We start from the raw sequence: 27,899 nt of genomic DNA on the forward strand, positions 1-27,899 counted from the left end.
CCCGGGCTGCACCAACAATGAATTGAACCCGGTACAGGAGGAAACCCCTAACCTCCCCACTCTCTGTTTTACACGAAACTATTTTAGACGAAACTCACAAAACTATTTTAGAAGAAAACACGTTTATAATATAAAGGGGTATTTCTGTAAGGTTTTGTTATTTCAAAGTAACGGATTTTGAACCAGCAACCTTCCAGCCACAGGCACAGATCCTTAGTCACAGTGCCACCTCTGCCCCCACAGGGTTTTGATGACCAAAGGGAGTCAGACCTCAATTTTACATCTCATCTGAAAGCCAGCACATTTTTACAGTCTATACTCTACTGGGGCATTAGGACACACACAGACTACAGAGAGAGCACCCCCTACTGGCCCCACTAACATCTCTTCCAGCAGCAACGTTAGCTTTCCCAGGAGTCTCCCGTCCAGGTACTGGCCTGGCTCATACCTGCTGAGCTTCAGTGGGCTGCCAGTTGTGAGCTGCAGGGTGATATGGCTGCTGTGATTGGTACCTTAATGACTCTGGTTTCACCTCCCCTTCCTCCATGGCGCTATACTGTGCACAATTAAGCCTTTGCTGCTGACATGAGTTGCTTTCAAAGTCATTAACCGGGTAGGAAGCTTGATGGACCACAGAGCTTTGTGAAAAAGTAAGTGGACTTGACTTGAAATGAGTTGATTGACTCAATGCTGACTGATGCTCACTGCATTTCACCTGGTCTAATCAAGCACGAGCAGATCCAGAGTCTCAGGGAGCTGAATGTGAGACCACTGTGGAACTGAAGGGATTAGGGATCAGAGGTGTGTCTTTTCATTATCTTACTGATAATGTTCAGTCATCACTGAACACTGGATGGGGGCAGCGTTGCTCTTACCCACTTGATGAAGATTACACACAGGTTTATATGTATACTGTAAGAATGCAGTTTTATTTACAGTGCTCTTTACGAAACAGTATTGAATATATAAATACAAACAAAGAAATTATGCAAAAAAAATCTAAACATGATTCATTGAACATTCAGGGTGTTCAACAAGGCTACCCACTGTACTCTGTGAAGTGTAGTGGTGGCACCATAGTAATAATCAAAACAAATTAACATGCTGATCTTACAGAGAAGATGTTTGGGTTGAATTATAAATTAGAATTGCAACACCAGCATACCAGAGACCCCCACAATAATTTTCTGGCAATAGAAAGATTGTCAGACTGTCATGGTGCAATTACATGCACACAGTTATTCCTTTGTTTCATTGTGTGTTTTTTATTAAACTGTGACACTATGTGTTTAATGATAACATCTGAATCATTAATTAATGAAGCAATTTATACAAATACAACAATCAGGAAAAACAATCCACGGTCCCTATGCTTTAAAGCACTAATGGAGGGTCTTTCATCATCAGTGCCAAACTGGAACCTCCTTCCTATGTAACAGAAATATACAAAAGCTTGTGTCATGTGTATCTTTAGAAATATACTTCTGTATTTTAAAAACATTATTTGAAATTTAAACATGTACTGTATTCATCCATAATTAAATATACTTAATTTGTATAGATGTTTTCTTTGTTTTTTCAAATGTAATATCATGTACCTTTAATATCTCAGGGAATGTCTAAAATACGCTTTTTATGATACTTCTTTCAGTTTTTCCTCCATATGGCCGGAATAAACAAAGAATAAGGTTCTTCTTTACACACATTGAATGAGTGTAAGAGCTTCTGTTGCACATTGGAAGACAAAAAGAATTTGAGGGAAACTGTGAGAATGAAAATGCTCCCCTGTGTTCTGAGCACTGTGCTCTTCAGCCCTGTAGGACTAAATGAAATTTATCATAGATGTGGGGCAACGGTGAAGTAACGATGAAGTAACGATGGTACGCTGTCATGTCTGTATTAAAAGAGTTGGGGAGGTTTCTTTTTAACAACACCTGAACATAATCGCAGGAGAGCATAGAGGATGTGTATAAATAGTTTGTCTTGACAAGGCTGTAAATTATTACTTGCTGCCAGCTGTCTTTAACAAATTCATTCTTCAGCCACGGCAATGTGTGGCGGCGATTCCTCCAGCGAACAACACGTCTGCTCTGCCAGGAAGGGCAGCCAGGTGAGGACGCCCGAGCAGAGATTCCTCAGGAGTCATGCCCGCGCGCTGCTGTTTCGGCCGGTCTGCCAAGCAGGGCAGCGAGCAGGGGATGAGATCACAGCTCTGAGGCACTGGACGCAGCTGCCCCCCCTGCAGGCAGAGAGTGGGACAGCTCTTTCAGCACAGGTCGTGAGTGGGTGTCAGTGCAGTTCTTGCAGCCATGGAGCACTATCAAGCAGCGATGGTCCTGTCCGAGGCTGGTAACAGAGTGGGTTCCCTAAACGCTCAGCACGCCCTTTGGAAGAGCCTTCCGAAGCTGGAGGAGGGCTCAGAGCTCCTGGAGATGGTGATGCAGTCTTCCGACAGGCAGCCCTTTCCCCTGGGTTTCCTGCTGCACATGGCTACAGCAGAGGCTCTGATAACAGGCAAGCGTGTGATGCAAATGGCAGAGAGGTCTACAAGTGTGAATGCGTATGTGCCGTATGTGGACCATCTTCAGATTCACCACAGTCTGGAATTTTCAGTGTCGTTTTGCATTTCCATATCATATCAATTAAGTTTAATTTAAATAACCATTTAATTCATTCAATTTTAAATTGTCAGAATAACTAAACCTGAAATCAGACTAGAATTTCTTTTCGATTGCTGGTAAAGAATAATTTTAACAGACATATTGTAACTGTTGTAACAGACATATTTAGCTTTATGAATATTACATTTTTATCAGTACAACATACTGTACACCGAATGAGTATAAAGGCTTCTGTTGCATGTGTGTATTCAGAAGACACTCTAGCAAGAAACAAAAAGGGCTGATCTGAAATGTAAAAGATGTGGAGCACATTTCCCAACTGTTCTACCTGAATACATTTCCCTTTCACCCCTGTGTTCCGTCTCAAACCACATTAAAGATCATTATAATTGTATCACTGTTCCAATAAAACAAAAAAGACATGATTGAATTAATTATTTAAAAAGACATGACATATTTGTGTTGTTTTAGGCACAGACAGCCTGCAATCCTTCTACAAAGAAGCTGTGAAACGATATCTTGTTGCAGTAGAAAGGCATCAGAGCTGCAGCAAAGACTTTACCCTCGACACCAAAACAGGTACCTGATTCAGTCAAGAAACTGTTTACTCCTCCCGATTGGCTGTTCCCAAGCTGGGCTGCTGCAGTCGTAGCCGGCAGTTTTTAGAATGGCTAATTATAACAGGCTCCTGGGCTTGACTGCGGCAGTGGTTTCCCTTTGTGTGCACACAGCTGTCTGTCCCCATGCCTGCTCTCTCAGGGCATTCCAGTCGGTGTGAAAGACACCTTCCAGTGATCGACACTGTGAGCAGACTATAGGCTGGCTTTGACAGATCGTGCACTACAGCAGATAAGGGCCTTGCAGTTAATTTGTCCAGAAAACACATTCTCAGACATTTTATAAAAATCAAATGATGTAATGCTTAATACAGTAATTGTTTTTTTTCTACAGAAAATAAGACTGGTGTAGCTGTAAGAGGTTTGTGTATAGGACTGCGCTATTCAAAGCCTGATCAACTTTATGACCTTATTCAAGCCAGTGCTGAGTGTGGCCTCATGACACACAGCTACCCTACAGGTAAGAGTTTAAAATATACTTGGGCTAATTAAAGTCTTACTATTTCTTAAATATCCAGCATCTTCATTCTTTTTCATCTGGAAAGATGCAAGCTTTTAGCTCACATATATCCAAGGCCGCCATGGACTGGATTCTCAATCCTCGCAATCCTAAGAAGTCCAGTTACAGAAAACGTTTGTGAAAACCTGTCCCCTGTTTTCATCTGTTTGGCTCCACAAACGAAGAGAAAACTAACAATTTAGCTACAGTATATGTTCCAACATTCTGGAATAGAGGAGAAAGAAGCGTCTTATTGAAATAAGGATGGTTATTGCAGTTTGTATCCCTCAGAATGTGAATATGATCACGAATGCGGTTTGAAACAAACTAATCCTTCAGTTCCACTCAAGCCTTCCTTGTCTAGATTCCTCTTCTGTGAGCTCAGGCTGCGTGTGTGTGCTTGAGTACGTATGAAGGAGTAACTCTGCAGTGGGGGCTTTGTAAAAGCTTGGACACCCTATCAGCAGATTGGGTAACTCTGTTGGCAGGATACCTCGGGTGTCTGTGTGCTGCGCTGTTCGCCTCCTATGCCATACAAGGAGAGCCGGCAAGTCACTGGGGGAAGAGGATGCTGGGAGTGATGCCCCTGGCTGAGGAGTACTGCAGAAGGAGAACAACACTATTTTCAGGTACAGCCGAAATAGCCATGTTGTAAACATGTTGGCCAGTCCTGCAAACACACACAGAGATGTAAGTTTGAGTAAGGAGCTCCGGCAGCATGCGCAGGCTACAAGGCAACAGGTTTCCTTGCAGAAAGGTGAAGAACAGTAGAGAAGCACTAGGCTTCGGCTGTGGGGCCTTCTTCAGGTAACAGAGAAACAGAGTGAGAGTTTAAAAAAACTAAAAACTGAAAAAAATTAAACTTACCCTCATTCCTGAAGAAGGCTCCACAGCTGAAACCTAGTATTCCTTTTCTTTACCTTTCACATGGAATGAATCTTTCCTTAATATGTAAGTGTATAAAGATGTATACCGAATTATGCCAACTATGAGAATGTAAGAAATCTAAAATTTAATCGGGTAATTCTTTTAACTTTTTAGTAACCTCAGATAAAAAGCAGCCACAATGTTACCTTCTGGACTTGTCTAGTTGCATAGTTAAAATCAGATAAGATGCTTTGTAATGTACAGTATAAGTGTTTTTAAAGATTTTAAAAATTGTGGTGGGAAAGCGTATTTTATTTGCATGGTACTTAAAATTATATTTATTTTTAAAGGTTGTCTTTATTCAGTTTTTAGTTAATTTGGTTTGTAAATTTACCTTCATATCATGATCTAAGAAAAGGTGAAGGCTTAAATAATACAAATAAAAGTGTTCTTATTTTTTATGGTGCTCACAGAGCTATGAGCTTAGTGCCACTGGAAGTTTAAACATCCACATCGTTTGAGAGATTAACGTATCAAATGATTTTGAATCATTTCACAGATGCTGTGGTCACAGTTGGCCTTGTCTGCCAAATCTGAATTGAAATTTGAATCCCTGGCTTCTAGTTTGTGGGGGTACCTTAAAGACAAATTGCACAGGAAAAACTTATGGACAACCAAAGTTCACATATAGAGATGACTTCCAGAGCTGGCATGGGTTGTATAGAATAACCACAGGTTGCATAAATATAGAAAATCATAAGAAAACTGGTTCAAATTCTCAAGTGATGCAATTCTCAAATCTTTTTTACGTGAGAAGACCTCCTAGTTTAGTACTTTTAAAAGGTCTAAGTAAAATACAATTTATTGGTAACAAAGGATAGAAACAAAATTAGTATTTATGTAGAGGGACTGTACAGAAATTCCCCAAAGCTATTGCACATCCTAATTTGTATTTTCTCACTAGATTATAGTGAGGACTGGCTTTACTTCGAAGCCAAGTGGCAGCTCTACCTTCAGCTCAGGAGGATTGACAAGGAGGGCTGTGGGAAGCCATTCTTTTCTGAGAATTACAGCTCCATAGAGAGAAGCAAGGTAAGCAGACAGCACATCTCAGGTGTGTGTGTTCTCTCTGTTTTCCCTTTAGAGGGAATTTTCTAAATTTTTGTTATGGTGAGGCTGTCCTCTTCAAAACCATTTTTTTAACATATTTTAGTTGTATTTGTTCAATTTTGGTTATCTCTTCACCTGAAGCATTAACAAAGATACATCTGTAATCGGGCTAGATTATAAAGGCCAGTATATATCAGTGATCTACATTCTGGTATAGTAACTTAGTAAACTGTTCTCATTTGTAGACTATACTAAATCAGGAGAATTGACAGATGATCTAAAAGCAGTGAATGAAATTGCAAATGATTTAGGTAAAATTCAAGGCTGAACAAAGATCTGACAGATGGAATTTAATGTGGACAAGTGTATTGTTTTGCATGCAGGTAGTAAAAACATGAATTCTAAATAGGAAATGAAAAACAGTGCGCTAGAAGAGGCCACTTATGCTTTTATGTTGATTCATTTATTATTTGCTAGACACTGCAATAAGATAGAGCAGTTAAAAAGCAGACACATTCTAAGATAATTAAAAAATGGTGGATTTCAGATAAAGGAATGATTTAAATATCAAATGTGCAAGATGGGCCAAATGGCCTCTTTTTGTTTCTAAACTATTCTTAACTGAAATTTAATTTTGCAATTATTGCAACAGAGGCAGTGTGGAATATTTTGTAACAATAAACATGCTATGCAGGAATACCATTTCCTGTTAGTCACAGTTTATTTTCTTTCTTAGAATTATTGAGCCAAAACAGTCTTGCCTGGATAGAAAATACAAATAAAGTTGCCAAAACCATTCAAAGTACTATAATGAGAACTTTTTAAGTGAAGTGTAAAAAATCTGAATGTCAAATTATTGATTAAGTTTATTAAATTTACCATAAATGCTCATTATACTAAGAACTGCATTATAAAGTATTTCTGATCATCTAGGAACAACACTGCAGTTGTGATAAAAACCATAGCCAGAGATTCTGCAGAGTGACTGCAGATAGACTTCATGACTCAGAAAGGCATTAGTTGCAGTAATCAAACAGGCAAAGTGTGCAAAAACCTCTTATTATAATCCTTATCCTGAGAAGTGTGCAATTTCACATTTAGAAAAGCAATGCCATAAACTTAAAACTAAGAAAACCAGGGAGCGGATTTGAACACTTAAAGAAAAAAGTGAAAAGCATGTTAGTTGAACATGTCTAGCCACACTCAGCCATTTGTTACATGCATGCAGACGTAAGGGCATTCCTGGCTGTGTGCTGTTTCCAGATGACACTTGTAGCTGGGAGGCATTTATGAAGGTGCCAGGAAAGTCAGGGAGTGACGCGGTCTGATAGTGGCTCGATGCTGATTGAGCAGCACGTCCTCTGCTTCTGCACCCACGCAAAGACAAAGCTGAAAGGATCTTCACCTGCAGCAAGGCGCTTCCAGGATAAATTTCACCCCGATGTCACATTTTGGGTTGGCAGCTGTACAAACGCTGGTGCGCCGAATCGTCCGGAAGGAGGCAGGGTCTGGAGGTGCCGCTGATCGCCTATGACGCAATGCTGGCCGCAGGGGCAGACTGGAACAAGCTCTGTCAATGGGCCACGTTCCACGGAGGTACGGAGCAGTAGAGCAACTTACAGTGTAAGGGCTGTGGGAGCACAGCTCACCCTTATAACCAGCTGGAGAGCCTTCAGCTGTGATGCAGCTGGGTTCTTAAGTGCTGACTCAAAGCAGATGATGCTTCTGTTGTACGGTTTATCTGTGAGGAGGAAAATGGTGACAATATTGGCCTTACAAAATAAGACTTCATATTCATGTGCAGGGTAATCCCTTTGCCTTTTCTCGATATGACACTGTAGGAGACAGTGAATCTACTGGCACCATCGCTGCAGCCCTGTATGGCCTCCTCTATGGGACTGATAACATTCCTGCACCTTTTCTCCAGAACCTCCAATTGAAGGAGCAGATGGAAAAACTAGGACAGGCCTTATACCATAGCGCAGGTGGAGGAAGGTAATCAATCATTTAAAATGAACGACATCTAACACAGGAAACACCTTTGAATGCTTCCCTTATGCTCAGACTTTAATTCCTTCTCCGGAGAGAAATTGCAAACTGAACCAAGAGTGCACAGAAACCTTGGTTTCAGCTCACATAGGCAGGAGTCTACTGGTACACAGCACTGATTGCGCTCTGAGCAGATAAATCTGTTTTAAAGATGGTGGCAAATACATCACTGAAAAATAGGAATTTATTCTGTCCTGCAAAATTTTATTTTTTAATCACATATTGGATGTACATGTGATTGAATTTGGGATTATATTTATAAACAGCTGTCTTTGCAAAAAGTCCTTGACACTTCAAACATCATGAGAAAACAGTCCATTTCTTTTTCAACTTTCTTTTTTTTGGGTGGGGCGGCAATCTGCTTGATATACATTGTTTCCTTGTGTCCTGTTTCACTACTGTATGCTTCTGCTAACTAGAGTACAGGCAGCGCTCATTCTAGATCCCCTGTCAATGTGCCGGTCAGAGGCTCCTGGTTTTCATTGCCTTGCAGGTCACAGCCTGACAAGAGCTCCACACCCTCCCGTGCGATCACTGCTCTACGACAGGCGGTGAAAAAACTGTCCAGCAGGCGCAAGGCAGACGAAGTGCATAACCTCCTCAACTACATGGCCAGCCTGGAGAAGGCCAAAGCCAGTTCCCCTGGGAATGGGGAGCCTTCGGGAGCCACCAGTGGAGGAAGAGGGATACAGATGAAGGAGGCAGCAGCACTGAAGCCGAGACCCACCAGGTTCCAGCTCCTTCAGTCCAGATTCACCAAGCGCGGCCTCAGGCCTGAGCTGGAGAGGCTCACGCTGAGCAGTCCAGGAGAGGAGAAGGCAGCCCTGAGGGCCAGCCAGGCCTCAGGCGGGGACACTGATCATTCTGGGAAAGATGTCAATGGGACAGTGAGCTCCTCTGAAGGACTGAGCCTGGCATCACACTGGCAGACAGCTCTATCGGATAAATTAGCTCCTCAAACGGAGCCTGTAAGCAAAGTTACAGGGCTGCCCAAGGAAAAGTTGAATAAGAACAGTGCTAAAAGTGCTTTTCTAACTCTGCCTTTTGTTAGAGCAGACAGTCCTCAGGAAATAGCTGAAACACGTACTTTGAAACAGCATTCAAGTTCCTCAAAAGCTGAACACATGCAGTTACCTGCTGAATCATCTCTACAGTGCTATGGCAAAGAATATCCTGTTTCAGAAGACTCAGCCAGTTGGACGGTCAGTTGTGAAAATGATCCTGAAAGTTACGGGGAACACAACCCACAAGTTTTGTTGAACATGGCATCTGTGGGACTGGAGGAATACACAAACAGCAACGCTCAGGGGAGATCTTTCAGCAGTGCTCAGGAGAGATCTTTAAGCCATGCCAAGAGCCAGACAGATGATAAACAGGACACAAAGCAAGAGGGCAATGAAAGCCACAATTCTGACTCCAAACAAACGGCTACAGGAATTCCCAGCTTGGTCTTGGGCAGGAATAATGAGCCTCTGTCTGTAAATAAAGACTCATATGACATTGAGCTCCCTGGAATAAAGGCCTGTTATGCTGATGGCAAAATCCCTGTTCAAGAGAGACAGATGTGTGAAATGGAGTTTCGCGCAGAAGCTGATAATGTTAAAATTAATCCTCCCACTGCGTCCAGCGGCAGTCCGGCCCAGCTTTCTGGCAGGGTCCGCAGTGCGATTTGCGATTCGCAGTGCTCCAGCTCGGGTGCAGAGGAGTCACTGCCATCAGTCTCTGAACCCCCTCCAGTGACCCAGCCCAGCACAGACGAGTGGCCAGGCGGCCCCTGGGACAGGCCTGGCCTTCCCGTGCCTTGCAGCCTCTCGGCGGTGTGGTTCACAGAGAGGCCCGAACAAAGGCCTCCTGTGCAAGAGGACCCTCTGCGCCAGCCAGACATCGTGACTCCGGTCCCGGAGGCATCACTCGCTGGCCGCACCAGCTGGCACGATCCCAGAATTCACAGCCGCACCCAGACGGATGAGTCCTGCAGCACACACACTGCTCCCTGGAAGTATAAGGTGCACAGCTACGCAGAGCCCATCTCTGCTGCACAAACCCCACAGACCACAGCCAGGTTTGTGATACGAGATGGGCAGCTCATGAGACTTTCCTGAACCCTGAGGCCTGTCTTGCTCTCTTCTTAAGAAGGAAACTGAGTGGTAGATCGAAGCCTGTCTGGCCAGTTTTGCTGTGTTTTTAGGAATCACACCTGAAGGAGGTTGGAGAATTTAATAAATCAAGTAGGAAAAACATTAGAGCAGCTTTGAGATATGAAGAAAATGCTATATCTGTTGTAACATGATGTGAACCAATTTTGTATTTGAACATGTTTATTTACTTGTGTTTAGTGTTATACTGTTATCATTTTTGGCAGCATTTAATGTACAAATAAAATACCACCTTGAATCCAAACATAAAAGAATGTTTATTTGTTAGACTGTTTTGATTGATTAAACTATTAATGATTCCATTATTCAATATTAATTTACATCACTTACAGTATCATCATTATAAGTAACTTATCTTTGATGCTTTAAAATATTTATTGCTTTTTAAGGCACCTTTCAATCATCTAACCTTATGCTGGACAAAGAACCTGATTCCAGTCCATCATCCTTCCTCTGAGGAAAACTGAACTAAAACATCGCACTCGTCCCCAGACTCCACACACCTGGGAAAGTGCTGAGCTTTGAGCATGGTCTGGTAGACTCCACACGGAAGAGCGCTGTCCAGGGATTCAGCCCGGGGGAGGAGCTGGAGTCTGTCTGTCTCCCGGCCTGTGTGTGCTGCACGCCGGCAGTCCAGCAGACACAGGTGAGGGCTCAGGTGGGGGCCACAGCCCTGAACACAGCCTGTCCCTCGGGGGAGGGGGCAACAACACCTCCCTGCCCCGCGTGTGCGTTAGCTACGCCATTCTTGGCCGACTGCCCTCTTCCAGGCAGAGCAAAAGGCCACCTGCCTTCAGCCTGGTGGAGGGTTTGTAAGGGAGCACAACTCGCTCACGAGTTTTTGGCCGTAACTTTCAAGAGAAAGGTCCCTCGGCACACGACTGCACTGGGCACCACGGGAGACGGAGACGCGGTGCGACAAGGTGCGCCACAGTGAACGAAGTCTGGTTCCCATGGATACGGCAGCGGGACATCAAGGGCGACGCACCACCGAGGACGTGCCCTCACAACAGATGATATAGACGACGGGGAGGAGTTGTTCTTTTTAATGTTGTTCAAGGTGTTTAAAGGAAACTGGTACAAAAAACTTTTTCTATGTTCATTGTTTCTTCCCTGACAGGTGACGTACAGAGCTAGCTGACATTTTCAACATGTATTACTACAGTTACTGTCTCACCAAGTATTTGCCACCACAGGCTTTGACTTTGTCCTGTTTTCCCTGCACACACACACACTCGTGCACCTGTATGCACTCATTCGCCCAGACACACACACACGCAGGGCATTTCCTAGCCTATTCTTCACTGCCTGCTTCCTGCTCCTTGTCTTCCTCCAGTTCCACCAGCGCGGCCTGCCTGTTGGCTGTGGCGCCTTCCTTGAAGAAAACTCGTTTGATCACTCCTTCTTTAGGCGCTCTGATGGTGTGCTGCAGGAAGGAGAGAGGAAAAAAAAAACATCATTCAGACCGAAGCACAAAGGCCTCCAAAACAGCCGAGTGACCGCGCCAGTACAAATTCACTGCCTGGCCTCCCAGGGGATTGTAAATCAAACCCTGGAAGCTGCTGGTCACCAAGTCCAGCTCAGAATAAATAAAAACCCCAAAAATGTTTTCAATTTAAACAAGCTTCAAGCTACAAGCTTCCACCCATCGGCGGGTTTGCGAGGGTTGCTTGATAGGTCGAGTGGCCCCCTCCTCTCTTTTACAACCTTATGCTCTTAATTGAGTAACAAGACAAGAAGCACAGCGATTACAGCCCCTCTTTCCCCTGGTTCTGTCTGAGAATTACTGCAAACAGCATGGCTGGGTGGATGCAGGGGTGCACAAGACACTGTTTGGCAAACGCTGTACTTGACTTTACATTACACTAATAATTTCAAGTCTTATTAAGATTATAAATCTGCTATAATGTTATTAACAATACTCTTTTCTTATTACCTATAGATTAAATAAATAAAATAAAAGATTTGATCAAAGCATGAGCTCACCTCCATTTTCATGGCAAGCATGACTACCAAGGGATCTCCAACGCGTACTCTGTCCCCCACTTTAACAAGAACCTGTGGGAAAGAGAAGAAATCAGCCTCACAGGAGGAGGACGACCGATCCGCCCTCCTCCTTTAGTACTGCTTTCATCTTTCCACTCCAACTGTTTCATCTCCACCATCTGAAATAACAGGCTACACCTGAGATAAGAGCTGAGAAATGAACCAGAAGAAACAGGAATGTGCATTTGAACCCAGTACAGGAGACTGGTCTTTACCCTGCAGGCCATGTTGTTGAAGGCGATACCATGATTTCTTTCTGCCTGTGAGGTTGCTGGGTAAATTAGCTACAAACTGCCTGACTAGATGGCCCAGATGGACTTGTCTTTCTCTTAGCCTTTACTATGAACGGATGTGGCCAAGTTTCTTTGCATATGTGGGGACGTAAAAAAAGCTACTTCTCATTTCTTATTCAAAACAGTATTAAACCACTATTGGGCATCTTATATGTGTGTAGGAGCACTAACAGGAAATTTCTGCACGTCTGCAACACAGTGTAGTTTCTCTATAATGACCCTAGAATCACAATAAATTTTCTCCTGTTTCGCAACAAAAGTAAAGCTGCTCTGCAGGGGAGCTGTGGAAGTGTCAGGTCTGGAGCCCACACTGTGAGGACCTTCAGCTCTGGCCCATGTCTCCAAACCACCTGGAAATGTCAAAAGAGCAGGAATGTTTGGCAAGTTTGAACACGCGTTATAAAAAATGGTCACTCTGCGCCACAAATGCAAGAATGGGTAAAGCTCACGAAGAATGCAGAGTTCTGATCTGGAGCAGCGGGGGGGGGCGTGGACGAACCTTTTCGATCGTCCCCGTCATGGGGGCCACAGCTCCGGCCTGTACTGCCAACCCGCCAACCCCCGCCAGGAACTTCGCCACGGGTGCGGACACCTGCGCGCTGCCCTCCTAGGAACAAGAACAAGCGCCGGGGCGCGGTGAGACTCGCGCGCGCTGCAATCGGGGGAGCACCGCACGGGCAGGGTCACCCCAAGACTCCTCGTCTGGCTTCTACTCACAGCCAAGACACACGTCCCACTGGAGAAGCACAGACAGGCAGGAAGGGCTGCGGTCAGGTGAGCCACACAATGAAGCAAAGCCTAGCAAAGAACTGGACAACCTCCTGTCAACAGTAGATGAGTGCAGAGAACTGCCTGCAAGCGGTTCAAATACTCAATAAAAAACTGGTGCTACTGAGCCACAGGAACCTGCGTTAAAGAAACCGAGTCTGCGCTGCTCTCATGATGAGGCTGAGTATGCAACTACGCAACAGGGCCTCACCTACCAGCAGGCAAGAGGAGCTGCTGTTCCTATGGAGACAAGCCCCTGTCTATCTGTCAGTGTCTGTCCACCCCAATCAGCACTCGTTACCATGGAGAAGAGGTGCACAGTGTCACCCAGGAAGACCAGCTTGGGCCTGGACACGACCCCATTGACAGAGCATCTGAGGTAAGAAGCATCTTCTTCCCTGATCACATCGCCGGACACCTGGAACACCTGTCCGCCGATCTGCACAAGAAAGGACAGAGGGAGGAATCAGTCCTGGAAACACAGACACTCTTACTGCCACACAGATGCTGTCTTTGTCAGTTTATATATAGGGCCACAGTCAACATAAGTGTGGAGTGTTCCTGTTCTGGTGTTTATGAATGGCTTGGGCATTATGTCAACAAAGCATTTTCTATAGGAAAGTAGTATGCATTCAGGAGACTCTCACTAAGGTGCACTCCTGACATGTGGAACACAGGTTTGACAACTAAACCACTATTTTTCTTATTTTCAAGGATCTTCTGTACACATGCACGTCTGAATTACAAGAGAGATAGTGGCCCCATGTAGGGTGGTTTATGGTATCTAACACCTGAGCCATTTTGGTCACCTAGGTTCTTCCTTGTTTCACAGACAAGCAGAATGCAGCAAAAGCATGCAAATCAGAGCACTTCCATTCTATTACTTGCAATGCAGTATCGCTGAGGTCCTGTATGTGCATTGCAATAAGACTCCAGTGCACTTAAACTAATCTCTACCTGAAACACTGCAATCTCACCCGCACACGTGTTTTATACTCCAAGTGTAAATGAAAAAGAAAAGACTGGGCTGGTTTTAGGAAACTGTGTAATGAGAGAAAGAGGGAGAAGAATCACAGGCTGCAAAGATTTAAACCAAGGAGATAGGGTTTGGGTTATAATAATAATTATAACCATTCCTTACAGTGCTTACTTACAGTACAGTGCTTGTCTGGACACCCCACTGAAGCGCTTTTCCCCACCACTACCACCAATGAGCAGCCCCACCTGGATGACCATTTCTCAGTGGGGAGGAGAGCAGAGTGATGAAGCCATTAGAAGGCCTTGATCGGTAAGGGCCAACGGGAAATCTGGCCAGGATGCCGGGGTAAAACCCCTACTCTTTTCGAGAGACACCCTGCGATTTTTAATGACAACACAGAGTCAGGACCTCAGCGTCCCTGTCACTATATTGGGGCATTAGGACCCACACAGACCACTGGGTGAGAGCCCCCTACTGGCCCCACTAACACCTCTTCCAGCAGCAACCTAAGCTTTTCCTAAGAGTCTCCCATCCAGGTACTGGCCAGGCTCACAGCTTAGCATCAGTGGGCTGCCAGTTGTGAGTTGCAGGGTGATATGGTTTTACAAACATAACAAAAAGGAGAAACCACTGTCAGTCCCCAGAGCAAAGCTGGTTTGAATATGTAGACTGAACATTCAAACTAGACTTGTAGGCAAAAGGCCAAAATGTAAAAAGATTTACCTCCATGCTGTAAGTTCGGTCGGGATTGTAAGTAACAGCTATCTCCACCTCTAGAAAAGCAATAACCAATAAAAGTTTAATTAGATTTTTTCCAAAGTCCAGGATGAGTTCACCAGCCCTTAAATCTGTACTGTGGCAAATCACCAACTCCACACCCTGTCTGCTTCTCTGTCCTGCGTTTTACACAAATCTCAGATGTGTTTTGACCTTGGGGAAAACTTAGGCAAATCTATCAAAATGATTTCAGAGTCTGCCAGAGCTCATAATGAATGTGAATTAGTAGGCAATTTAAACGAAAGTTGCTGCCATTATTCAAGCAGTGACAAATAAGGATGTCACTTTATTACTGCTGATATAATCTCAGTTCATCCCAATGACAAATGACTGTGCATTTGTGCCTTCCGGAGTCTTGAGCTCTTACACCTGCTCGTTCCAGCAGTGCGTGGCAGACTGATCAGGGCTGGAGAGATGATCGGCGATTGCCTGCAAGATGTTCCGCCAGTTTCCTGAAAATATTCTTCTCCCACTTGTTTAATATCCATGACTAAAACAGAGATTTAATCTCTATGAGGCAACTGCATTTATACAGGTCAGCATTTACAGTAATCTTCAAATTCATTCATACCCTTGAGGAACAGCAACTAAATTGTGATTACATTAAGTACTTTTCAGTACAAATACAATCAACATCTAAACATGTGCCCGACTTTCAATTTTGTCTGTGTAAACAGAACATGTGTATTTCTAAATATAGAATGTTACAGCTATTCATACCATGGCATCAGCATTTTGTTATTTCCTCCTTTGGCTTTGGTAACCTCAAAGAGGCACTTCCTGTAACTTTTTAATAGGTTCGTTAACTATTGCCGGGATACTGCCCACTGCTTCTTGCAGATTTAATGGTTGTGAGGCCTGTGTTTGCGATCTGTTACTTTCAGCTCACTCTCGTAACTTTATGCTTATTAAACTTGATCCTGGCTTTGTACTGTACTACTAATCTTCTATAAAATCCACAAAGAACACATCTGAACTCCTTGACAGAAGCATCGGTTTTTTGGAAAAAAAAAAGCCTGGGTAAATTCTGGAAGCCTTCTCGCCATCACTTCTAATGAGGACATGAGGATCAGAGAATGCAAACACCTCTAAACAGAACAGAGCGATTTCTATTCACTGAAGGGTTTGCATTCTTTTCCAGCACAAGCTTCTGCCTTCTGTGCTAATCACACCAAAGGTGAGTTTATGTTTCATGCAAAGCTTTTAAAGATTTTCAATTGTTGTCCTTGGGTGTGAGTTAGCCTCCTAAATCACTTTACTGACATTAAATTTCAGCAAAATGTTACTTCCTCATTCAAATGTGGACAAAACCTTCTCGTTAGCTTTGGGCACCTTGATAATGGACACCACAGTCACCCGGGACTTCTGATTAATTTGGTTGGTTAGGATATTTACAGGATATGAATACATTTGAAGATTGTGTCTAGGAACAAATTTAGCAATTCCATTTTCAGTTGTGCTGCAAATATATTAGCCCACCTTTTCATCCATTTTTCAAAATTATTTTTAATGGATACTTAGAAATGTTGATATGCTCTCCTTCACCCTGTCGTGACAAGAGCACCGCTGACTCACTCTCTCCTTCACCCTGTCGTGACAAGAGCACCGCTGACTCGCTCTCTCCTTCACCCTGTCGTGACAAGAGCACCGCTGACTCGCTCTCTCCTTCACCCTGTCGTGACAAGAGCACCGCTGACTCGCACTCTCCTTCACCCTGTCGTGACAAGAGCACCGCTGACTCGCTCACTCCTTCACCCTGTCGTGACAAGAGCACCGCTGACTCGCTCTCTCCTTCACCCTGTCGTGACAAGAGCACCGCTGACTCGCTCTCTCCTTCACCCTGTCGTGACAAGAGCACCGCTGACTCGCTCTCTCCTTCACCCTGTCGTGACAAGAGCACCGCTGACTCGCTCACTCCTTCACCCTGTCGTGACAAGAGCACCGCTGACTCGCTCTCTCCTTCACCCTGTCGTGACAAGAGCACCGCTGACTCGCTCTCTCCTTCACCCTGTCGTGACAAGAGCACCGCTGACTCGCTCTCTCCTTCACCCTGTCGTGACAAGAGCACCTCTGACTCACTCTCTCCTTCACCCTGTCGTGACAAGAGCACCGCTGACTCGCTCTCTCCTTCACCCTGTCGTGACAAGAGCACCGCTGACTCACTCTCTCCTTCACCCTGTCGTGACAAGAGCACCGCTGACTCGCTCACTCCTTCACCCTGTCGTGATCACCGTTTGCTGTTGCCCTAGGTGTGCAAGTCTTAACCGTCTGGGATTGGACACTTACTGCTTTCTCCCTGCAGCAGCGTCAGGTTCCTGGTGTGCAGAATGTTCACTCGATTTCCACTGCTGGAGGCAAACGGGGAGTGCGGGTCTGCAACAGGAATCACAAACCCAGGAATCAGGCACTTCTGAATTATTAACGTAATATAAGAAATTTTAAATAAATGTAACCCAACAAAAGTGTTACCCAACAAAAGTGCATGTTTAAATGTAATGTTTTTGACTTATCGATCTTTCTGATGATGCAAGTCATATTCAAAAGGCTTGATTGGCAGGACTGATGAATTTGTGGAAACTGTGCCATTAAAAGCAAGAACGGGCGGCACTTCTTTACTCAAAGGGTTGTGGGAGAGTGGAACAAGATTCCCAGCCAGGTGGCTGAAGCCGACACCCTGGTATCAAGAAACAGCTGGATGAGACCCCGGCATCAATTAGCTACTAACCACCCAACGAGCTAGATGGGCCAAACGGGTCCTCTCATTTGTAACTTTTCTTGTGTTCACCACAACCTTAAACCTCTAACAAAATTTATTTTAAAAATAAAGTCCCTTGCTTGACAAATAACTTAGGTGTATGAGGTCGTACCCTCATTTTAATTACTTCATAGATTTACTTCTATTTCGAGAGTATTTTGTCCTGGAGATCTAGTTCAGCAGAACACCGACAGCTCTTATTCTGAGCCACTCGGGTCAATGCTGCTCTCACTGGGCACAACACCAAGAATGTCCACAGAGTAACATCTGGGGCCTCTGCACACAGCAGGAAGAGCTGAAGAATCTGCTGTCCAATCCCATCCTGTTCCCCCCGCAGATCGTCCGCGGTCAGCTGGGGTCCACACAAGGGCAGTGCCGTGGGGATCCGAGGACTGGTCTGCCCAGGGAAGGGGGTGGGTGGACATTCGTCTCGGGCTCCTCGGGCCAGCCTTGCACTGACCGCTGATGAGGGGGTCATTTCTCCCACCTATATCATCCTGCAGCTCACAGCTGGCAGCCCACTGGAGCTCAGCAGGGTGAGCCTGACCAGTACCTGGTTGGGAGACTCCCGGGAAACCTAAGGCTCCTGCAGGAAGAGGTGTCAGTGGGGCCAGCAGGGGCGCTCACCCTGCAATCTCTGTGGGTCCTTATGCCCCAGTATAGTGACAGGGACGCTGAGGTCCTGACTCTCTGTGGTCATTAACAGTCCCAGGGTGTTTCTCGAAAAGAGTAGGGGTATAATCCCAACGTCCTGGCCAAATTTCCCCCTGGCCTTTACCAGTTGTGGCCTCCTAATAATCCCCATCCCTGAACTGGCCACATCACTCTGCTCTCCCTCCCACTGAGAGCTGGTGTGTGGGGAGCATACTGGCGCACTATGGCTGCTGTCACATCATCCAGGTGGGGCTGCACACTGGTGGTGGTGGAGGGGATCCCCATTACCTGTAAAGCACTTTGAGTGGAGTGTCCAGAAAAGCGCTATATAAGTGTAAGCAATTATTATTAATTTATTTTCATACTGAGGCGTCCTGATATCGTGGTTAACCCTATAATGAGTGTAATAGTGTAGAAATCCCAGGCCAGGCCTTACCACTGGAGTGGCCTCTGAAGTGGTCAGTGAGCTCCCTCTCACGCAGGATCAGCGCCAGGGCAGCCTGACACAGTGCTGTCCTGCAGGGGGCGCTGGGGGCCGGGAACAGCTGACTGTGGTGCTGGGAGATGAAACTGGTGTGCACGTGTCCCGCCTCAAACTCCGGGTGTCCCGACAGGCTCAGCAGGAAGTCGATGTTGGTGCTGAGACCTACAATCTGACACACACACAGCGACACCACACCTGACATGGGTGCAAACACACTCCTCTGTACAACCAGACCTCCCTGCAGCCAGAGCGACAGTCTCAGGGACTGTAACTATTCTCTACAGACAGCAGCCACAGGTCAGTGGCTCTAGCAACAATTGTCCCCGAATTCCAGAAATCTGGAATGTGACTGTGAGCTCCACGAAAGATTTTCTAAGTGTTACTTGGCAAAAGTGCATTTTTTAAAGTCAAAACGTTTTTGACTTATTAATGTTTCTAATGATGCAAGTCATGTTTAAAGGGCTTGATTGGCAGGACTGATGAATTACAGTGTAATGTACAGTGTAATGTACAGTGTAATGTACAGTGTAATGTACAGTGTAAGGTAGAAACTCTGTGCCATTAAAAGAAAGAGCGTGTGTAATTCTTTACTCAAATGGTTTTGGGAGTGTGGAACAAGCTACCCAGCCATGTGGCTGAAGCCGACTCCCTGGTTTCTATAGCTAACTTCCCCTCCAGTCTGACGTGCTCTCGTGATGCTTCTGCAGGGGCGTCTTTTTTTTCTCACTACCTCAGGGCGAAGCAGGAACAGCACGCGGTGTCCTGAGAGGACTCTCCACAGATCTGCCAGGAGCCTCCCCTGTTTCTCAGGGATAAGACTACAGCTACACCAGTATGAAAAGCCTTTTTTAGAGGCATACGTAAATTAACATAAGTAGTTAATCCACTTTTTTTATTAAACAACTTCACCCTTTTGGTTTTCTGTCAATCCAACCAGTGACCTCAGGAGTACATTCATCCAGGTGGATGCTGCACATTGATGGTGGTGGAGGGGAAAAGCGCTTCACTGGGGTGTCCAGACAAGCACTGTACTGTATAAGTGTAAGGAATGATTATAATTATTATTATAACCCAAACCCTAACTCCTTGGTTTAAATCTTTGCAGCATTGTGTAGCATTGAGGATTGTGAGCCTTGAGGATGCTGCTATGTGTGGTTGTCGGATAACATACAGTACAAGCCCGTCTCTATGAGAGCAGGACTGTGCAACATTAAACATTTGTTCATTTCGGGGTTCTCCAAGTAAAATACAGTGTTTTAAACTGTATGCAAGCTAGATTATCCTTGTAGAAATCCCCAGTAGAAATGTGTTTCACACCAGAACATTAAGCAACATTAATGATGTCAATGGGCCAGTCAGCCCATCAGGGCTCACCACTGTCCTGCAAACTCAGCAGCTGGGCCACACTGGCAAGCCTGGGGTCTGCCACCGCATGTCCGGTAATCCCTTATATCCTCTGATGATTACCTGTCTGTAAACGCGTTCCCACATTTACAGACATGGAAAACCTGACTTCCAACAAGTGTGCACGTATGTTCCAGTGCTCTGTCAACTGAACTTGGAATAACCCTCAGCAATCAACTGTTTCTACTCCCCTTAAAATTCTGAAGACCTCCCTCAGATCTCATCTTGCACATCTCTTTCTGCTCCTCCAGTGTGAGCTCAGAATTCATCTCCCTCGGCCCTGGAACGCCTGCTGCTGCTCTTCTCCTGATCAAGTTTAACCTGGATTCTTCCGTCTGCGTTACACATCTGACCACCCCTTTCCCCCTTATTGCCCTCTGCTTACATTGTACTGACGCAGACAGTATCGCAGCTTCTTCAGGGCAGCAGAGCGGTCCTCTCCCCACACAACTAACTTCGCAATCATGGGATCGTAGTGCACAGAGACCTCATCACCTGGTGGGCAAGAGTTTGTTAACAAGGTTAGCGCCAGTCTAACTCATTTCCTCCCAAACCACAAACAAAAAACACCACCACACAAAAAACGAAAAGGGCTCATACAAATCTGCACTGAAATACATAATAATACTGATGCTCTCTTGCAAAGACAAGGTGCCTCACAGCTATCCAAAAATGAATAATGTAACCCTAATTATTAGGTTCCTGATGAGTATTCTCCATTACCTGTAAAGCGCCTTAAGTGGAGTGCCCAGAAAAGCGCTATATAAGTGTAAGCAATTATTATTATTATTTTTATGATGATGATGTTATTACCATAGTGCATAAATCAGACAGCACTGCGGTATGGATCTACAGGGAACAGGGCACTGAAAACACTGAAGCGCAATTCCAGATTGAAAACCACGGGACAGAGATGGGATACACTGTTCGACATTCCCAGGCCCGCCCGGGATGGCCGCCTGAATTTTTCTTAGCATCAGGATGTCACTCTGGATGTGCACTGCTTGGAGTCCTGGGAGAAAGGCAAGGGGCTGCTGGAGGAACCTCCTGTTTTCTTTGTTGTAAAAGTGAAGGTGAGACGAAGGTGCAGCAGTGGTCTTCCAGCCGCCTCACAGCTCGTAGCCCAGCTGCGTCCGGCGCCAGCGTTTTCTCTGGGCCCCTACCTTGCCTCACGCCCGTCTCGATCCGCGTGAGCGCGTCGGCGCGGGGAGTGGACAGGTGCAGCAGAGGCCCGGCCCCCGGGAGGAAGTCGTTGTTCGGGTCCTCGGCATAAATCCGGGCTTCGAACGAGTGGCCCCTCAGAGCGATTTCCTCCTGCTTCAAGGGCAGCGCCTCCCCAGCTGCCACCTGAGCGCCAAGACAGAGACGAGACCCCCGTCAGCGCGACAGGAAGCCTCAATGGGGGCCTTTAAGCCCTTAAAGAGAGAAATCGAGCTGCGAACTGTGAAAACACCTCACCTCTATCGTCTGAAACAACTGCTGTTTCATCACAATTGCGCTGTAGACCTATGAGCTCACATTGTGTTGCAAGACTTCGCCAAATCTGAGTGTGTGACTATGTCTGTCAATTTTATTTTACTTTTATTTTTTGTTTTGTTCATTTTCATGTTTCATGTTAATGTTCTTATTTTTATTTGCTTTGGCAACACTGATTGTACCCATCAGTCATGCTGATAAAGCACCTTGAATTGAATTGACTATGGGAGGGTTACGCCCTCTTGTGGTCACTTTGTCAGTTTAGTTGAAATTGGTTTTAGTGCCACATGGACTTCAAAAGGAACTGAGGCATCTCATGAGAAAATGATGCAGGAGAAGCATCCATGGGATCGCCTTTCCTGGCTCTATGAAGGCAAACTGACCCCATCCTGATCGACCCGTTTACTCCATGTCCCCTCTGCAGCGTGGCGGCCGTCTCTCTCACCCTGAGCTGCCACTCCACCAGGTCAGTCCCCGTGATCATCTCCGTCACCGGGTGCTCCACCTGCAGCCGTGTGTTCATCTCCATGAAGTAGAAGTTGTGCTGAGAGTCCATGATGAACTCCACCGTCCCTAAGAAGGAGTTTCAGAGCACGTGCTGCATTAAACAGCAACAGGTACCACAATTCCAAAACAAACAGCGTGTGGAAATTCTTCTGGTGTTTTCTGCAAGAGGCATCATTACTTTCATCAGCTAGCGTGACGAGCTCTGAGCTCCCTTTGGCAGCGCTGGTACTCAGTGTGGGGCTGTGCTGCTTACAGGTGAAGTGTCAGGCAGGAGTGAGGAGTGAGGCATCAGGTAGGAGAGAGGAGTGAGGCGTCAGCAGACAGGAGAGAGGAGTGAGGGAAGAGTGAGGCGTCAGCAGGCAGGAGAGAGGAGTGAGGGAACAGTGGGGAGTCGGGTAGAAGTGCTTCCCTTGCATGACAGCTAGAGCAGCCTGCTGGGCCAATCGGATCGAACACCTGTGCTCACCTGCGCCCACGTAACTGACCGCTTTGGCAGCTCTCACTGCTGCCTCGCCCAGCTTCCTCCTGACCTCCGGGCTGATTCCCGGCTGCAGGCACACGAGCAGAATACAGGCCAGTTGTCAGAGAGAGCCTCACAACCCCCGCTCCCCTGCACCCCCGACAGCAAGCAACCAAGAAGAGACTGTACCCCAGGCGCCTCTTCGATGATCTTTTGGTGCCTCCTCTGCACGCTGCAGTCCCTCTCGAACAGGTAGACAGCGTCTCCTTGCTGGTCCCCGAACACCTGAACTTCCACGTGCCTGCGGGAGAGCAGAAGGCGCAGTCCTTCGGCTCAAGGAGTTGAGGATTTCTGTGCAAGGAATCAGTGTCCTTCTGCAGAGAACCTGGTCTCTGCCCCCTCCACCCCCCCACCATCGAGGAGCAAGAACACTGTCCAACTGTCAACGCAGGTGGCTCCACTTGCCCCTATGCGTTTTCCATTACATCGGCACCACTGGGTTTCAAACTCTGGTTTCTGAAACTTCAGACGTTCCCAGAAGAACAAACCCCCTTGCAAGGAGAACATGCTTTTAAAAAAAACAACAAAAACGAAATGCATCCTTAAACTAAGTTCACACCATCCTCCTTCTCTCCATGACAGACTTTCATGTAACCTTCTCTATTCTCATGCAGGTTTTGACTTCACACCTTTCTTCACACTTCTGCACTTTGCACTTCCTGAGTGGCCTCTGCCCCTCCTGCCTCCTTCCCTCTCCCAGCTTGTGTTCTTCTGTGCTATTTAATCTTTGCGGTCTGCCCTGTCCTTCTCACACCTGAAAAAAGCTTCACAGCCAAAACGTTGTGTTTTCTCTCTTTTCTTTTCAGCACGGAATAAACCTATTACTTCCTTTGCAGAACATGCTTTTCTCCTCTTGCCTCAGCTGGATCCAGTTCACCAGCCTTACAGCAGAGGGCACTGTGACCAGGTTTCCTCTGTACTAAACTGCTACAGCAACACAGAGCGCTCCCCTATACTGTACATGGTAAATGACAAAGACGGACAGACATTTGAAAAACATACCTGGGGTTTTCCACGAATTTCTCGACTAGCATGACATCGTCGTTAAAAGATTTCCGGGCTTCCCGCCGCGCAGATTCTAGCTGGTCGCGAAAGTCAGCTTCTGTTCGAGCGATACGCATCCCCTGAACAGAGCAGTTACAGAGCAGTCTTTAACTCAGGAAGAGCACCCTAGGTGACATATACACACCACAGGATATGTACATTCATGTCTTGGAATCATCATATCCCTTTGGGGTTGTGGTGATCCGAAGCCTTTTAGCTTGTCCTTGGATTGTGGAAAGAAATCAGAGAACTCAAGAGAAAACCCACACAACCGCAGGAGGAACATGCAAACTCCACACAGACAGAGCCAGATTCAAATACATGGTGAATACTGACCTTCCCGCCTCCCCCCCGCACCGCCTTGATCATCACAGGGTAGCCAATCCTGGCCGCCTCAGACAGCAGCCTCTCATCTGATTGGTCCTCGCCATGGTACCCTTCAATGATGGGCACCCCTGCCGCCGACATAATGTGTTTTGAAGTGCTGTAAATCAAACCAGAGGCTGCTGAAAAAAAAATCCTCTTCTGACCAAAAGAAATAAGAAAAAAAAAAGTTCCAAGATCTTCAGGACCTACTATAGTCCTGAAAAAGCATGACTGCTACTGTATGTACTTTATCAGTACAAATGACAATGAAAACAACATTACAGGCACCAGAATGTCAGTTCTCATGACAGAGCTAACTGGGTAAAGGAGTCTGTAATAAAGGTGAATCTGGTGTTGAATTCTCCTGCAATACTGTGGGCACAGCAGAGTGGTGATGGAGAAGTACGCTACACACGTAACAGTCACAACACTTGCCAGCAGTGCTGGAGTATTTTTCATGACTAAACTTTAGAAAATGACGCAGACCTTTTAATCCCCATGTCCCGTATGGCTGAAGATGGAGGCCCAATGAAAATGATGCCTTCTTGTTTGCACAGTTCTGCAAACTCCGTGTTTTCCGACAGGAAACCATAGCCTGGGTGGATAGCCTAGAAACACACAACTCCAGCCATGAGGAGTGAAAAAAATCTTCCGACGCCCAAAACTTAGAAGTCTCTCTGACAAAGAACACAAGCTGCGCCATGCCACTATCCACAGTGATTATCAGACTCTACTTCTCAAGTGCATTCCTGAGACTTTCTGTCAGGGCCTTGGGGACTTGAACAAACAAACACAGGGCTCTGAAGGAACAGTTTATCTTTACAGACGCAGACATCAGCTCGTCGGAACTCTCCTCTCTTCTGGCAGTATCCTCCTCCTCCTCCTGCTGCTGCTGCTGAGGCACTAAGCCCAGGACTGCAGTGCAGAAGCGTCAGTGTTTCATGTTCACCTGCACGCTGACAACAAGCCTCTGCGTTTAAACCGAACTCCCCTGCTCTCAGCTCTACCCTGAGGTCCAGCGGTACACCACAGCGCCCCAGTCTACCCCACTGCAGAGAGGTCGGCCGCCCGGACCCTCCAGTGGAGGAGGGGCCAAACTCCTCCAGAGCGCACTGCTGGTGAAAGTTCTGTCGTGTCCCTGTGGATCCAGGTTAATACAGGGACACTTACAGGTATCCTGTTCCCATTATCCACAGGAACTAACAAACCTCAAGGTCACAAACCTTGTACGCCTCTGCTCTGTGCGGCATCAAATACTGGATATCAAAGTTCAAAGGAGGTTAAAGGGGACCTGCAGTCCCAACTACTCAGACCGGTTATTAAATCTTGTTAACCAAATAAAGTCATTGACAGTGTAGAAAATTTTTACAGATTTCAAACTCAGCATAAAATAGTGAACTTTATAAAACTACTGTAAGTCTCCATGTTTGCTCACACCCCCAGTCTGGCCACAGGCAGGAGCGAGAGTTCCCTCGAATTGTGACTTGAATCGGCCCTTCCCGCTCACTAGTCACTGTCATGACTGATGTAATGTGACGGTCTAGTGAATCAGTATAGACACTTCACCGCAGAAATCTTCCAACATGTTCAGCAGGAAGAGTAAACAGATAAGTAGTATTTGTCTGTAAAACCGTCTTGAAATTGAGAGCAATATTTCTATTGGAATAAAAGAGATGTATTCACAAGCCTGCTCGTTTACAATTTAATAGGGCCGCTTAATGTCACCGGAATGTTTGTTGCTCCGTTCTGAATCACAGAATATGGCCCTGCAGCATCCTTGGAAATTTTTTATCGATTTTGTTATTATTAAAAGGTATTAAAAGTTACTGTGTGTATTTTACTTTTATTGTGAGTTGAAATGCACTCCTCAATACTGATTCTTTCTAACCCCAAAATTTAAATTGTTGCAGTTCCTTTAACGACACGAATCTTCCTCCTTTTGATGTGTGCCCATTTCTTCCCAGCACCTCGAAGGCATACGGACAACCTCCATTCTAAATCGTTTGGATCAGACTGTACCTGGGCGCCACACTTCCTGGCAACATCGATGACCTTTTCCATGGATAAATAACTCTGCTGGGATGCAGCCGGACCAATGTGATAAGCTTCATCTGCCTGGAATGAATTAAACATTAAACCACATGCATATTAAAATACTTCCAGCAGGCCCTGCAAAACATTGCTGTTACATTATTTTAAACACGTCAAGCGGAGCCCAGCCCAGCCCCACCTGCACAGCGATCCGAGCCGCTCCAGATTTTACAGAAACCAGCACCAGACCCTGTATCCTCCAAACTCATCATTGTACCTTACTGTGAATAAACCTTCATGGGCAGACATACTCAGTTACAACATGGAAGACACTGCCTTTTTGCTTCTCATAACTGAATGCAAACTGGATGGAATCAGACTATCTCGGTGTGAACTAGCACTCGGACACTGAACCGCGCACAGCTGTGGTTACTGTAAGTGCTGTCGTGCGCTGGGAGCCCCTCTCTCACCATGGCCACGTGCATCGCGTGTCGGTCGGCGTCGCTGTACACGGCCACAGACTGCAGCCCCATCCTCTTAGCTGTGCGCATCACGCGGCAGGCGATCTCCCCCCTGTTGGCGATGAGGATCTTCTCCACCCTGACCCTCCCTGCACCAAAGAGCAGCCGTTAGCAAAGCCGAGACTGCAGAAGGGCACACAGCCCTGCGCCCCAACCCACACCAGACCGAGGAGAAGGCAACATTAGTGCTGCCTTACACAGCTCAGCTTCATCAACTGGAACACCAGTCCCAGTAAAATGCATCAGGTCTGTCAATGCTCAGCTCCAGCCCCTGAGGTGTGTGAGAGGGTATACCATGACGCACAATCCTGGATCCTTACCGAGAGATGAACACCTCCTGGGGCTCGTGGTCCATATCCATTTCCTGGTGAGGAAGAGACAGCTGATTACAGAGAGCTGATTACTTCTGCAAAGGAGCTTGAAAATGCATTTAGACTGAGCAGCCCCACCTGGGTAAACACTGAATATTTATTTCCAAAATAACCAGTGTGCTCATATGTAAATATATTTCAAGGACAATGTAAGTATCAACTTTCTTCCAATGAAAAAGAATCAATAATTAAAGCACAATTACTGTTGCTAGACAATATATTCCGAAACCCAAAAATAAATGCAAATTGGTTCTGTAACTTATTGGTATTGATTTAATCAAATATTATTTCTCCCGGTTAATTAATAAGATTAAAGTTCATTCTTTTTATTGCTGAACGAACTTTATGTCCAAACAAGAAGTGATGATAACCGCGTATGTAGTATCGACCTGACATGAATTTCAAAGCAGATAGAAGTACAGTATTTTATGGGGAGACTTAGATTTTCAGGCAAATACGATGCACTAAATTTAGACACAAAGATTACACATGCACCTTCCCAATAAACAACCGTTGCTTCACTATATGACTCACTAAAGCAATGAGCCTCACTTACTGTTGCAAAACTGCTCTGACACCTTGGTAAATCTGCACTCTCAATAGGAGAGTCGCCATGTTTATACTGTCACTAGAGCTACCAGGTACCGCACACCCTGACGGCAAATACGTGCTTCGCCAAATTCGAAGTGTTACTCATTCGTGATTTATTTCAGGTCTGCCGTTCCATTTTCAAAGACGTATGAATCACGCATGCCGTACACCTTAATCTGGTCAAATAGCACACGCCACCGTGCTGGATGAGGCGTTTATACTGTGTAATCTTGTAGTTCTGTGAAGTTTGTCTCTCCGGTGGACCCGTAGAAAGGTGCAGGCTCTGCCCACCAATGACAGTGGAGGACATGGAGGGGCGTGACGTGTGAGTCATGTAGGACACACGTGTGTCTGCAGTGGGGGAAGGGGAGGGGCATGAGTGCCTTCTCAAGT

At 45.9% G+C, this 27,899-nt stretch overlaps 2 protein-coding genes and 1 long non-coding RNA gene across 5 annotated transcripts; 2 read left to right on the plus strand and 1 right to left on the minus strand.

Moving 5' to 3' along the window:
- The first annotated feature begins 3,596 nt into the window (after window positions 1-3,596).
- LOC107079066 (uncharacterized) lies at window positions 3,597-10,180 on the plus strand. 3 transcript variants are annotated; one of them, XM_015360644.2, is made up of 6 exons: window positions 3,597-3,698; window positions 4,226-4,366; window positions 5,569-5,696; window positions 7,178-7,310; window positions 7,556-7,709; window positions 8,257-10,180. In XM_015360644.2, the coding sequence occupies exons 1-6, from the start codon at window positions 3,677-3,679 to the stop codon at window positions 9,863-9,865; spliced, it is 2,187 nt and encodes a 728-aa protein (XP_015216130.2). In that variant the 5' UTR covers window positions 3,597-3,676; the 3' UTR covers window positions 9,866-10,180. The 3 variants fall into 3 exon arrangements, with proteins under 3 accessions (XP_015216130.2, XP_069053445.1, XP_069053444.1); XM_069197344.1 differs by lacking the exon at window positions 3,597-3,698 and having other exon boundaries at window positions 4,337-4,427; XM_069197343.1 differs by lacking the exons at window positions 3,597-3,698; window positions 4,226-4,366 and adding an exon at window positions 4,438-4,688.
- A 770-nt stretch (window positions 10,181-10,950) lies between these two features.
- Window positions 10,951-27,747, minus strand: mccc1 (methylcrotonyl-CoA carboxylase subunit). Its single transcript, XM_069197345.1, has 19 exons — window positions 27,472-27,747; window positions 26,865-26,908; window positions 26,494-26,633; window positions 26,012-26,107; window positions 24,479-24,600; window positions 23,963-24,110; window positions 23,585-23,706; window positions 22,712-22,823; window positions 22,529-22,610; window positions 22,001-22,128; window positions 21,243-21,426; window positions 20,465-20,574; window positions 18,628-18,844; window positions 17,069-17,155; window positions 14,729-14,778; window positions 13,328-13,465; window positions 12,758-12,865; window positions 11,906-11,977; window positions 10,951-11,345 (listed from the first exon to the last, which is right to left on the minus strand). Exons 1-19 carry the CDS (start codon window positions 27,528-27,530, stop codon window positions 11,214-11,216), a joined length of 2,151 nt encoding a protein of 716 aa, XP_069053446.1. The 5' UTR covers window positions 27,531-27,747; the 3' UTR covers window positions 10,951-11,213.
- On the plus strand, window positions 15,523-17,628 carry LOC138242149 (uncharacterized). Its single transcript, XR_011191400.1, has 2 exons — window positions 15,523-15,959; window positions 17,032-17,628. It is a non-coding gene; the product is annotated as an uncharacterized lncRNA (long non-coding RNA).
- Window positions 27,748-27,899: the final 152 nt, after the last annotated feature.

The sequence above is a fragment of the Lepisosteus oculatus genome, chromosome 13 (assembly GCF_040954835.1).
Source record: "Lepisosteus oculatus isolate fLepOcu1 chromosome 13, fLepOcu1.hap2, whole genome shotgun sequence".
Lineage (NCBI taxonomy): Eukaryota > Metazoa > Chordata > Actinopteri > Semionotiformes > Lepisosteidae > Lepisosteus > Lepisosteus oculatus.